Here is a 13922-nt window from a genome sequence, read left to right on the forward strand (position 1 = left end):
ATCACATACCTGCATTTCCCATAAATATGCTAAATTCCTCTTGATATGCAAATTATTTTGTCAAGGCGCCCTTCCCCCCTTTCAACCAAGCTTAAATATACGCTCCAAGCGTGGTGGTGTTTCATTCAGACGCTGTCTCCCCGACAGACCTGGTCTTCACCTGAGGATGGCTGCTTGCGTTGTGGCCGAAAAGTCGTAAGAATTATTTTATTATGTTTTATTTTTATTATTTTATTATTTCCCTTCTACGTGACTTTACCAAAAGAACCAAGAAGATGAATGCCTGCAGTCACGAAAGCTTTAAATCGAGATCTAGAGGCGTTACGTACCGGGGTGTAGCAAGCCATTACGTTGAGGTGTCTACATCCGTGCATGGGGTGTCGACATCGACGTCCGCATACAGCCCCGCCCCTCGGGGGGCAGTTGGCTATATAAGGCGGTGCGTGAGAGAGCTCGAGGCAGTCGTTGGAGCAGAAGAGCCGTTGGAGACTGAAGACCAGCTCGCAAGCCCTGGGACTACACTGAGTCGGTCTCCTGCAGGAGTGGAACCGAGCTGTGGGTGAGTGGTGGCTGTGTGAGTCTCTGTGTGTGAGTCTCTCCGTGTGAGTCCGTGTGTGTGTGAGTCTCTCTGTGTGGAACGGTCATGGTGGGGGTATTGAGGGGGGTACATGGGGGGTCTCGGGTGGGGGGCAGAGGAGGCATGGGGGGAGGAGCTCAGGTCGGGGGGGAGGAGCTAATGGCTGTGACATCACGGGGGGGGCGTGGTTAACTTGTACCGCCCCCGCGTCTCGCGCCACGTGCTTCCCACTGGCAGTTTGCCCGTTAGAGAGGCGCCGACAGACCCCAGAGCAGGTGAGGAGTTGAACCGAGCTGTGGGCGAGTGGTGGTGGTGGTGTTAGTCTCTCTGTGTGAGTCTCTGTGTGTGTGTGTGAGTCTCTCTGTGTGAGTCTGTGTGTCTGCGAGACTATCTGTGTGAGTCTGTGTGTGTGTGAGTCTCTCTGTGTGAGTCTCTGTGTGTGTGAGACTATCTGTGTGAGTCTGTGTGTGTGAGGACTATCTGTGTGAGTCTGTGTGTGTGCGAGACTATCTGTGTGAGTCTGTGTGTGTGTGAGACTATCTGTGTGAGTCTGTGTGTGTGTGAGACTATCTGTGTGAGTCTGTGTGTGTGAGTCTCTCTGTGTGAGTCTGTGTGTGTGTGAGTCTCTCTGTGTGAGTCTCTGTGTGTGTGAGGACTATCTGTGTGAGTCTGTGTGTGTGTGAGACTATCTGTGTGAGTCTGTGTGTGTGCGAGACTATCTGTGTGAGTCTGTGTGTGTGTGAGACTATCTGTGTGAGTCTGTGTGTGTGAGACTATCTGTGTGAGTCTGTGTGTGTGTGAGTCTCTCTGTGTGAGTCTGTGTGTGTGTGAGTCTCTCTGTGTGAGTCTGTGTGTGTGTGAGACTATCTGTGTGAGTCTGTGTGTGTGTGAGGACTATCTGTGTGAGTCTGGTGTGTGAGACTATCTGTGTGAGTCTGTGTGTGTGTGAGTCTCTCTGTGTGAGTCTGTGTGTGTGTGAGTCTCTCTGTGTGAGTCTGTGTGTGTGTGAGTCTCTCTGTGTGAGTCTGTGTGTGTGTGAGTCTCTCTGTGTGAGTCTGTGTGTGTGTGAGTCTCTCTGTGTGAGTCTGTGTGTGTGTGGAACGGTCGTGTAGCTGACAGCGTGCCGCGCTATTAACTGCGAGACCCCGAGGTGGATTCTCTCTCAAGGCCAACAGCAGTGACGATTATCTGAACCGGTGCTGGGCCTCCCCTAGGTCGACTCAACCTCGAATGAGTACCTGGTGCGGTGTGTAAAGGTCGCCACTAGGGAGACAAAGGCGGCCGGGCGTGGTGCTGGCAATCCAACCCCCTCGTGTGTCGTGCCAGCCTTCATACGCACTGCTGGCTAACAGCACTTCCCCTACAGACTGTTAAGTCTCTACGGGGATCTTTGTTTTTATTTCGATTTAAAGCTTTCGTGACTGCAGGGATTCATCTTCTTGGCTCTTTCGGTAAAGTCACGTAGAAGGGTATTAATAAAATAATAAAAATAAAACATTATAAAATAATTCTCACGACGTTTCGGCCACAACGCAAACAGCCGTCCTCAAGTGAAGACCAGGTCTGTCGGGGAGACAGCGTCTGAATGAAACACCACCACGCTTGGAGCGTATATTTAAGCTGGGTTGGAAGGGGGGAAGGGCGCCTTGACAAAATAATTTGCATATCAAGAGGAATTTAGCATATTTATGGGAAATTCAGGTATGTGATTAGTACTACTTGTGAAATGCGTAGGAGGTTTGGCGGGGGGTTTCAAAGTCATATTATGCCCGTGCATTATGCAGGATTAGCGATTAATTACGACTTTGTTAACGTCTAGCTTTTCAGTGTGTGGGTCCGGTCTCTTATTTGAGAGGCGGTTGAATTTGGAAATCAAGTTGTCCTTACATTTGGTCGACATAGCGGCAGCTGAAGAGGCAGTCATATTGTCTACATGTTCCCAATCCTATGTGGACATTGTTGCAGTCAAAGATAAGTGTGATTTGTAGTGTCTTGTCTAACTGATCTAGTTCGGTGCGCGTAGGTCTGATTTTCTCTGAGATAAGAGCTAAGCTAGTTCTAGACATAATTCGTTTAGCATTAGAAGAAGTTACAGCAGCAGAGGTTAGTGTAAATGCGATTGGTATTACCTTAGAGTCACGGCATCTCTTTAGAAAGGTGAGAGACTCGATTAGCTGAGCCTTCTTTGTCTTTGGTGTCCCATACTGGCAGGGGGAGGAGTGGTGGTGTTAATGTTGGTGGTATTAGTGGGGGTGGTGCTTGTGATGGTGGTGGTGTTAGTTTTAGTGATGGTGGTGTTAGTGATTGTGGTTGTTATTAGTGGTGATAGTGGTGGTGTTACTGGTGTTAGTGATGGTGGTGTTGGTGGTATTAGTGGTGGTGGTGTTAGTGAGGTGGCAGGATGCCCTGGTGGTCCCCATCTTTAAGAAGGGAGACCGCACAGACTGTAACAACTACAGGGGCATCTCACTCCTCAGTGTGCCGGGAAAGGTCCTGGCAAGGATTATTCAACACCGCCTTGCCAGGCATGCTGAGGAAAGGCAGTTGTTGCTTTTTGTGTTTTTCGTATTGTGGGTGACTGGTGAGGATGTGAGTCTGTGTTGATGATGAGAGTCCGCATTGTGAAGTGACGTGTGTTTAGACGTGGGTTTGTCACGCCCCTTCGACTCTGTGACCCTCGCCTCTGTCTCCCGCTCTCCACGCAGAGACCCGGACCGCGCGAGAGACACCGTGAGCTCTGAGCACCCTCGTCTGCAAGTTGCTACCATGGAGGTACATGTGGCTCCTCGACTTGTGTGGTGAAGTATGGGTGGACGTGTGTTCTCCCCTCTGCGTGTGCCTACCTGTGACCTGTATACCTGGATGTGCTTCTCCTTGCCCGCCTGAGTGTGTGTGCGTCTATCAGTGTCTCTCCGAGATCCTGTTGGTGTACGTGCCCGTCTACGCGTGAGCATCTACAGCACTGTTATCTATCCACTGATGGATGAACGCCTCGCTCCCTGAGATTCTGCTACCCCTCACATCCTGTGATGGAATAATCTGCCAAGCGCCGGTTTCGTCGCACCATCTCTCTGGCGGCTCTCCTCTCTGATGTGTTCCGTTCCTTGGTTGTCGCTGTTATTATTCTTGACTGTCAGCCATTGTTGTCCATCCTGGCCATGGCTCGTCCTGCCCGAGTCCCACTCACTCCTCAAGCTCTAGTGGTGGACCTTTTTGTGTGTGTGTGTAGATCAGCCGAGCTGGAGAGGCTCGGAGTAACGGCGAGTCTTGCACCACGTGGAGTGCGCTGTCCTCAGCGCGCACCTCCTCCATCCGCAGCAAGTCGCCACAAGGTAAGAACAGAAATGAGTGACGTCAAGATGGCCACACTGAATGGTGGGACATCACGACGGTCATGTTTCAAGGGGGACGTGACAGTGACCATGATGCATTGGGGAACTTCATGGTGGCCATGTTGCATGGGTGATGTACTGTTCGACTTTTGCCATTCTCTGGTCTCACACCGGCGAGACAAGGTCATAAAGAAGGCTGTCTCTGGTGCAGGCCAGTCAATTTCAAAGACAATGCATATATTATCGGAGCATGTTTGTTTGCATATTTTTCCACCAGTATGTGTGGTAAATGCAGACTTGATGCCTTGCAAAAGGTATCGATTTGGTGTTTGAACATATTAACACCTGTTTTTGTGCCAGAAAGGGTAAAAGTTATTCTTATTTCATAAAATCCTTGGCATATCTGTGTTATATTTATCTAATTCATTAACCCCGTTGTCAAATCCAAGCAACCTAAGACGTCATCAAAGCTGCATATAGCTGGACATCGAACGAAGATGGTCACTTCATCGCACGTTTTCAGATGTGCTTCTGCAGTCATCTGGAATGCTCTGACATTAGGAAGCCACTGGAGCGATGTTCTTTTAAATCTATAATTTTTGCGAACTTTTTAGTTAATTGTCCTTCCCCCTTACTTCTGATTAGCAGGGTTGCCGAAACACGGTGCAAAATAAGTTCAACATACAGACATAACTGGTATTGGCCAAAACATCCAAATCCCCTGCAAATTCCTCAAATTGGCATCACACAGCAGACGTAATGGCAGCAGCGTCACCCCCATTCTCTGTAAATCATCTGCAGGAACCTCCTGAAAAGGAATCTAAACAAATGATCACCGACAGCTGTTGTTATTCTCTTGCCTGCAGCAATCCTGGCTCTCTTTGGCCCTCAAATGACCCACCGGGAGAAGCTGGAGCTTGCCGCCATACAGGAAGTATGGTACTTTGCGCTCCGCAACAGATCCCGGGGACCAAACAACGATGGATACGACGACCACGAACATCATTACATTCCGGTGAGACTCGCCACAAAGCCCCGGCCGTGGGGGCGGTCGCAGGCGCAGCGGTCGCGAGGTTCGTGGCTTCTTGTCATTGCACCTGAAGTACCAACCAACCAGAGACAGCACACATGCACTCTCCCACACACTTCACAATCAAGTTTATTTCCCAAGTTAAGCCCATTGAGCTAATGCGCTTTTTAAGGGTGTCTCAGCCAGCAGACATCAGAGCATTCCACAATTACAGATTTAAGAAAACCAAACACTTAATAAAACAATTATTTCGTAAAATAATGCTCACACTTCTTACATGTTGTGATTTTCAAAATATAGTCAGTCTAAATGATTGTAATTTGGTGCAGGTCCAGCATGAGCACCTCCACTACCGCTATGAGGTGCTGAAGAAGATTGGGTACGGAGGTCAAGGCCAGGTGATCCGGTGCCTTGACCACATGAGGAACACCCTGGTGGCCGTGAAGATCTTGGTATCACCATTGAGGTAAGAATTCAGAGCGGTGTTGTCACAAGGACGACGTTGTTGTTCAGTCCTTTGCTGTGGGCGGCCGTGTGATGAGGTGGTGACAACTCGTGCCTCACAGAGGGACCCCGGTTCGACTCCTGACTCGGGTGCCCTCCTGTGTGGAGTTTGTATGTTCTCCCCCTGTTCTGGATCAGTTCACTCTTACATTACATTAATTCTTCATTTCACCTGGTAGATGCATTCCTGAAAAGTGCCGCGTTAAGGGAAAGCACATTAAGCAAACATAATATCCCCATATATAATGTAACGATAAAGTTTTGCAAGATATAATACACGCACAGTGATATGAAGATACCAATAATGGATGGTATGCTGTCATGTCACGTTATCATTCCGCATTCCGCCTACTGTATCATACCGCTCAGCCGTGCAGTTTCATAGCGGGCACATTCCACGTTATAATGGGCGCTTTCCTGCATTAGAACAGATGCATTCCGGATTATAATGGGTGCGGTCCGTGTTATAACGGGAGCCTTCCACGTTATAATGGGCACGTTCCACGCTATAAAAGGCACGTTCCACGCTTTAATGAGGTTGTCCCATGTCATAACGGGCGCGTTCTGTGTTATAACATGTGCGTTCTGCGTTATAGCAGCTACATCATGGGACCTCCTTTGCCAGTACCAAAAATATACTGGCAAAGGAGGTCCCATGATGTAGCTGCTCACCCAGAGCTCTCATTCCTCTGATAGTGCTTGTCTTTGTGCTGTACGCCTTTTGGCGTCCTCTGGTTTAACACCGTTTTGAGACTAGACTCAACAGAAAGCTGTCTGGTGTGGACCAATCAGTTTAAAAGACAATGCATATATTATCAGAGTATGTTTTTTGTTTGCATACTGACCACAAGTATTGTGGTTAATTCAGACATGATTCCTTGTAAAAGGTTTACGTTTTTTTTATATCTTAACACCTGTTTTGTTGCCAGGAAAAAGGGGAAAATCTATTCTCATATTTTGGTATTGGCAAAGGAGGTCCCATGATGTTCCACGTTATAATGCCTTGCTTTGTGAGAGCCACATTCAGTCACGAATCAGCTATGGTTCAGTCTCTAAAACTCAGGCTCAGCTCCAGCTCAGCCGTGGTTTGGCTCAGGCTTGAGCCACTCAGCTGCTGATAAAGATACACGAGTGGCTCAGCCGTGGCTTGGCTCAGCTCCTGGAAATCCTGAGTGTGGCTGGGGCCATACTCGGAGTCGGCTCAATTCACACATTAGGGAATCACTACGTTAAGGCAGCACCCCAAACCCCCCTCTATCCCTTGCTTATTTTATCCTCTTCCCTATCCTTTCTGGAACCTTCCATGAGCGCGCTACTGGAACTCACAATGACATTACACTTGGGGAACGTATAATTATTTAATTCTGAATATAATTTGTTTCTGGTCATTCCTTAAGCAAGTCTAAGTCATGATTCATTTGTGGATTTTCTCTGCACAGCTCCAAGCGTGATAAATTTCAGAGAATGGAGATCAAGATGGCTCTGGCACTTCAGGGCGAGGGCAGTGATGAGGACTACAACGTCGTCAAAGTCCTGAAATATTTTGACTTCAGAGGACACCACTGCATTGTCCTGGAGCTGTTGAAGTACGTACCATGTGTTCCCACCGCCCCCACCCCCCCCCCCCCCCTTGGCGTGGTTAACTTCATTAGCTCAACAAAAACTATTTTATTTAGCAGGTAAAGCCCACTGCCCGATTAGTTATTTTTCACAAGCGGCCTGGCTACAAATGATAGCTCAAAAAAGTGGCTGATGTGGAAATGTATGGCAGCCAAATACTCTAAACACGTTTCTAAATGTAGAGGGAAAAACCAGAGGACCCGGAGAAAAATCCACGTGACCAGGGGGAGAACATGCAAACTCAGAATATACATGCGTCAGGGTCAGAATCAAAGCCCTGATCTCTTCCACACCAGGGGGGGGTGATGACATCACACCACCGGGGCTAGATGTTACTTCTGGGATTCCCGTGCCAACCTCGTATTGCGATACTGTGGAGCTGTCATGTGCCCCAGGTGCACTAGAGGCCACTCCTCTTTTCTCAATCAGCACCGCCCACTTTTATATAGCCACACCTCCACTCGATCAGCAGGTTGGCTGCAGCGCAGTGGTGACGCTTGTGCCCCTTGTTTGTATCTCCTAATAGATAACTCCACCACCCGAAAACAGCCAATGAAAGCAAGTGGTCATAAGTGCTAGCTGATTCGGTTTATCAGCAAACCAATGACCTAAACCCACACGGAGCTATGACTCATATTAGTCGTGAATGTGCAAATAGAATAATAATATTGTCGTTATCATAATCCACGCAGTATTGCAGGGTATGACACTGACATTGCATCGTTGTTGTAATTGTTGTTGTTGCTTCTGCCTCTTTCACAGGGAGAGCCTCCATGATGTGATTAAGGAAGCGGGGCTCCGGCAATTGCACATGGGGATGGTGAAAACTTACACCAGGGGCATCCTCAAGTTCCTTTGCCACACCAAGGCCAGGAGCATCATCCATGCGGACATCAAGCCAGTGAGTGGACACAGCATTCAGCGCGACTTTGTTCCGGAGTTGTCATTATTGGGGACTCGGACCATAGAGAAAACCGCCCACGTTGGTCACAGGGTCGATGTGTTAGGTCTGTCCGTCTATCTGGAAGGAGACAGGGTCACGTTACCTCTGGTGATGATCCGGTATGAATTAAACTGTCGTGTAGAGTCGTGTCGCTATTGGGGGACTCGCCACAGAGAAAACCAGCAATGTAGATCACAGCGTTGCCACAAACTTTGGGAAACACAAACCGGAGCTGAAAATAATGATTTTCAAAATGTGCCAAACACGCGTTTGAACTGACAGGTGCCCATTGTTGGCTTCCATGCTGTGAATGGAAAACTTCCCAAATCGTCACTAAATCCGTGCGCCCTCGAGTGTGGTTTTTGGTTCGTAACTCGTTAACGGGCAGCTGTGAGCAACTAGGAAAAGTTATCTATAGAGCCGCACCCTTTTACTTAGATGGTGCTTCAGAGAGCTTTAAATGTGAGCCTCGACGAACATCGCTCGTCATGACGCATTTGAAAGGGGCACCCCCAGTGGCAGCTGTCAGAAGACAGGGAATGTTGCACTTGACTAAAGGTTGACGACGGCGCTACGCCTCACCTCGTTCCCCTGTTTAGTATGTACTGTGGTACGTGATTGATCCACTGCTGGCTGAATGCTATTGGCGTAACCTTCGAGTGTGAATTCCTTCTGCCTCTCTTGCTTTAGGAAAATGTTCTAATCAAGGATACCGTGACCGGCACCATCAGGGTCACGGACTTTGGCACCAGCTTTTTTGTGAAAAGTCAACGTGAGTAACCTAACCTGGGTGTGAGTTTCTGCGTGTGGGTGTGTCTGTGTACCAGTGTGTGTGCAAGTCTCTTAGTGTCTGTACATGTGACAGTGTGTGACAAGGATGCTGTTCATGACATAGTGAGTACACACATACATGTATATTTGTTGTGGTTGTTGTGCAGCTCTTTATGTTGGTGGGACCCGGCCATTCCAATCTCCGGAGGTATTGCTGGGCTACAGATTGACCTGTGCAGTGGACATGTGGGCACTGGGCTGCACGGTGGCGGAGTTGGTGACCGGCAGGGAATTATTCCAGTCGGACAGCCGCGACGACCACCTCCCGTGCTGCATGGAGGTATTTCCAACTGGGCGTTCACCCACTCGTGATTCCCCCCTCCTTCCTTAAAGTTGTAGGCTCTGGGGGGGGGAGGTAGGAGAGGGGGGGGGGGCGATTGGGTACTTGGTGACCTGGCGAATGGCAGCCATCGTATGTTGTGTGTGTGTCTTGTACGTGTGGGGGAAGCAGTGGTGCAGCGGTTAGCGTGCTCGGCTACAAACCCGGTAATGCGAGTTTGATTCCAAATCACGGCCAACATCAGTGAGGATTATCTGAACCGGTACTGGGCATCCCCGAGTTCGACTCAGCCTCAAATGAGTACCTGGTGCGGTGTGTACCTGCTTCAATATGGCCAACCATCCCCTCTCTGTGTGTGCCACAGTCCTGGCCCTCAACTGGTGCCGCTGCTGTTGCTGCTGTTTCTACTCACTACTAAAAGCACTTGCCCCTACAGTCTGCTGCACCTACACGGGTGACCTTTGCCTTTATCTCAACCATGTGCAGATCCTCGGGTTGCCTCCAAGATGTATGATGGATGCAGCTCCTGACGGAATGCACTACTTTGGTGAGTTGAAGGGTGGGGCGAGCAACCGACCGGATTCAGTGTTAGGGTGTGGCCTGGAGCTGTTGGGGTGGCCAAGGGGGGGGCCTCTTTGTATTTTCAATTCCTTGGGTGAGTGGGTGGGTAAATGGGTGTGTGGGAGAGTGGGTGGGTGGGTAAGTGGGTAGGTGGGCAAAGTGGTGGTTGGTGACTGTGTGTCTCTCCTGCTGTGCATGTCTCCTGCAGATCGTGTGGGCATGATGTTCTGCCCAGTCAAGAGAAGGGTGCCAGGGAGCTTGTCACTTCACGGGGCACTCAATAGCCACGACCCGGAGTTTGTTGATTTCGTCAGCTCTTGCCTGCGGTAAGAATCATCCCCCTCCCCCCTCCCCATGAGGATTTCCCCCACCAAGGTGATCAACGATCGCTCTCCTTCGATCACCAGGAAGATGTGGAGCTGAGTGAACCTGCCGATGACCAGTACCACCGGTGTTAAGATCGCCCTCTTTGGAGGTTCATTAAAGATTCTACTCGGCAGTGCGAGGCTCAGGGCATTTTTAGAGTACTGCGTATTGAAGGATTGCCGCTGCTACCACGACTACCGCTGCTGCTGTGCGTTCCTGGACCTCGTGGGAGAAGGGAAGGAACGTCAATGCTCTCACAACGCCTCTCTCACCATGTGCGCCGCGTGTGACCCCCGTGTGCCTCTCAACAGATGGGATCCGGATTGTCGCATGACGCCAGCGCAGGCGCTGGGTCACAGCTGGCTCCGGACCGCGGCCACCAGCACCACCAGCACCACCAGCAACGCCACCACCACTGCTACTCCTGGCAGTGTACAGTGTTTTGGAGCTGCTGAGCGACGGTAAGCCACAATCTGCTTGTCAAATGTTCAAGACAGTCCATAGGGAGGTGTGGAGCCCGGGGCAAGTCACAATTAAACCGGAAGTATTGCTAATAATACAGGTTTGTTTCGGTTAGATCGCGTAGATATACGTGTGTTGTTAAACCCACCATCACCCAACACAGCCAATTAGTAAGGTGTATCATCTTCTTGGTTCTTTCGGTAAAGTCACGTAGAAGGGAAGTAATAAAATAATAAAAATAAAACATACTAAAATAATTCTCACGACGTTTCGGCCACAACGCAAGCAGCTGTCCTCAGGTGAAGATCAGGTCTGTCGGGGAGACAGCGTCTGAATCATGTAAACAAAATGTGACAATTAGTTACTAGATCAGCACACCAGTGTGTTGGAAAGCAAACCCACCACATTTACAATTCGAGTACGACATTTTGCCGGGGAGAATTGTGGAGAAATACTCCTGTTTCGGTCTTAAATAGTGATAAATTTGATGTCATCATGTCAGCCAATCTGGTACGAAAGCCTATGTGTTAAAAAGACATTACATCTGACACCGTGACCTCGAAGCACAGGGCTGCCAGAAGCACGGTGCCCGGGGCGGTTTCCCCAGTACACCGTACCCGGCTCTATATTGATTACTACTACCCTTATTTAGCCAGCATGAGCCTCACTCAGTCTCAAGACTCTTTTTAATTAGAGTCCTGCCAAGTTGTTTGCAGTACAGAACAAATTTGCTTTTGCTACTGCTGCTATGCGATTCCTATTGAGTGATTTGGGGGTTCAATTTCTAACACTGCCGAGGATGTCCATCCAACACTGGTTGTGTGGCGTGTGTGTCAGGGTTCGGTTACATGGAGGAAAATGCCAAACCCCAAGGAATGAAAGTTACATTTTAATGTACAATTTTATTGAGGGACTGTGTGTTGTCTTGGTGAGGTCTGGGGCTGTTCTTGTTGATGTTTTGCTGCCTTGCCCAAGTTTGTATTTAGTGTTGAAAAACTGGCAGGATTTTGCGTACTTTGTGCTTATATGCTCAATTATTTCGGGACTTGCTTACATTTTTACACATTGCACTCATTTTCTTATGTTTGTTGTTGTAACTTGCTGACCCTGTGCCTCGACTGCATATCGGATTCCTCTTCATCCAGTCTAAATAACACTGGTCAACAAAAAACATGTTTTTCTGGCCTGGACTTTTACAGCTGTTTTAGACTAATTTCAGTGTGCTGATTACAAATCTGATCTCAGATTGGCTCGATCACATCTCATTTTTATGCTATCGGCATACCCCATTTTCATTGATTTTATCCGAAATTAACTCTGTCACTTATGATTGCAAGTTGTTGCGATTCAGTGACTGCTTTAGTGTTAAAATATGGTGCTGTATTTTTAGGATAGTGTGTTTATAATATCATTTTATGTAGATATCCACATTTATTTAATATTTTTCTTCTGTAGTTTTTATTGAAAGTGCAATATTTGAGATCTCAAAAACCTGATGTGATAGACAAAAACTGAAGCCAGATATGTAATCAGCACCCCAAAATTACATTAAAACCGTTGGAATACCTTATGCCAGAAAAAGTGTTGACCAGTGTAATTTTCCACATTCCACATGGAGAAAGTGGCCCAAGTTTGGGCATCAAACCCAGGTCCCTCTGACTGGGAGTTCCAGCCCTGCCGCCTGCAAACGAACACATGTACAGTTCAAACCCCACGTGTACATTCGGTTATATACGGATGTATTTTTATAATTGGGTTCTGGGTGAGGACAAATAATGAAGCAGCCATATCTTTGCCATGTAGCCTTTCATCCAGTGTGATATCGCAAGACTAATGCCCATTTTGTAACCAGACCCACGATGGGCAAAGGTATTCTGTGTTACTGCAGCATCGTTATTAACCTGGTTAATCTATCTCCGCACGATGGTGGGGGGGGGGGGGGGGGGAGTGCGATCTCTGCTGTAGCAGGAAGTTGGAACAGTGTCGTGCGCATCTCTCTACAGAGCGGAGCCGGCGCTGCCCCCATCCTCCGCGCTTGCCCAGGCCTCTAAATGGCTGACGGTTGTTGTGGAGGAAGAGGAGACTCCGGTGGAGGAGCTGTTGGTGCAGGAGGAGGAGACCCTGGTGGAGGAGCTGGTGGTGCAGGAGGAGAAGACCCTGGTGGAGGAGCTAGTGGTGCAGGAGGAGGAGACCCTGGTGGAGGAGCTGGTGGTGCAGGAGGAGGAGACCCTGGTGGAGGAGCTGGTGGTGCAGGAGGAGGAGACCCTGGTGGAGGAGCTGGTGGTGCCGGAGGAGGAGACCCTGGTGGAGGAGCTGGTGGTGCAGGAGGAGGAGACCCTGGTGGAGGAGCTGGTGGTGCCGGAGGAGGAGACCCTGGTGGAGGAGCTGGTGGTGCAGGAGGAGGAGACCCTGGTGGAGGAGCTGGTGGTGCAGGAGGAGGAGACCCTGGTGGAGGAGCTGGTGGTGCAGGAGGAGGAGACCCTGATAGAGGAGCTGGTGGTGCAGGAGGAGGAGATCCTGGTGGAGGATCTGGTGGTGCAGGAGGAGGAGACCTTGGTGGAGGAGATGGTGGTGCAGGTGGAGGAGACATTGGTGGAGAAGATGGTGGAGAAGGAGATGACAAGGACAGAGGATCAGGTGATGGTGATGCAGGAGGAGAAGAGGAAGCGAGGGCGTCTGGCCCGCATAGGGAGAACCATCCGTTCACTCCTCCGACGCGTGCTGCTGTGTGGTGGCCGGTCCACCACACAGTAGAGGTGGTGGTGGTGGTCACGGATCGTTGTGAACCACGACCACTATCACCATACCCACCACACACACCCTGCACCTATTCACCCCCCTGTGATACCCACTACCCACCGCACACCACACACACCCTGCACCCACCCACCCCATGATCCCATCCCCACCACATTCCACACAAAGGGTTAGGGGTTTAGAGGGTTAGTGATTTATAAAGTTAAGGGTTTAGAGGTTTCGGGTTATTTCAGGGATAAGGGGTTTAGAGGTTTCGGGATTTCGAGGGTTATAGGGTTTAGGGGTTGAGAGTGTCAGGGGTTGAGGGGATTCGAGAGTTAGGGGTTTTTAGAGGGTTCGGGTTTTCAGGGTAAAGGGGTTTAAGGGTAAAGGGGTTCAGAGGGTTAGGGGTTTATAGGGTTTTGGGTTTACAGTGAGGGAAAAAAAGTATTTGATCCCCTGCTGATTTTGTACGTTTGCCCACTGACAAAGAAATGATCAGTCTATAATTGTAATGGTAGGTTTATTTGAACAGTGAAAGACAGAATAACAAAAACACAATCCAGAAAAACGCATGTCAAAAATGTTATAACTTGATTTGCATTTTAATGAGGGAAATACGTATTTGACCCCTCTGCAAAACATGACTTAGTACTTGGTGGCAAAATCCTTGTTGGCAA

The 13922-nt window shown here is 49.2% G+C and overlaps 1 protein-coding gene across 1 annotated transcript; it reads left to right on the forward strand.

Moving 5' to 3' along the window:
* The first annotated feature begins 837 nt into the window (after positions 1–837).
* Positions 838–13502, forward strand: LOC133362763 (dual specificity tyrosine-phosphorylation-regulated kinase 2-like). The gene is made up of 14 exons (XM_061581699.1): positions 838–852; positions 3283–3349; positions 3807–3909; positions 4776–4924; positions 5269–5405; positions 6883–7029; positions 7826–7964; positions 8697–8778; positions 8945–9117; positions 9604–9664; positions 9887–10004; positions 10356–10505; positions 12510–12717; positions 13497–13502. Exons 2-14 carry the CDS (start codon positions 3344–3346, stop codon positions 13500–13502), a joined length of 1479 nt encoding a protein of 492 aa, XP_061437683.1. The 5' UTR covers positions 838–852; positions 3283–3343.
* Positions 13503–13922: the final 420 nt, after the last annotated feature.

This window comes from Lethenteron reissneri, unplaced genomic scaffold (assembly GCF_015708825.2).
Source record: "Lethenteron reissneri isolate LAM-NWPU_2019-01 unplaced genomic scaffold, ASM1570882v1 scaffold_1607, whole genome shotgun sequence".
NCBI lineage: Eukaryota > Metazoa > Chordata > Hyperoartia > Petromyzontiformes > Petromyzontidae > Lethenteron > Lethenteron reissneri.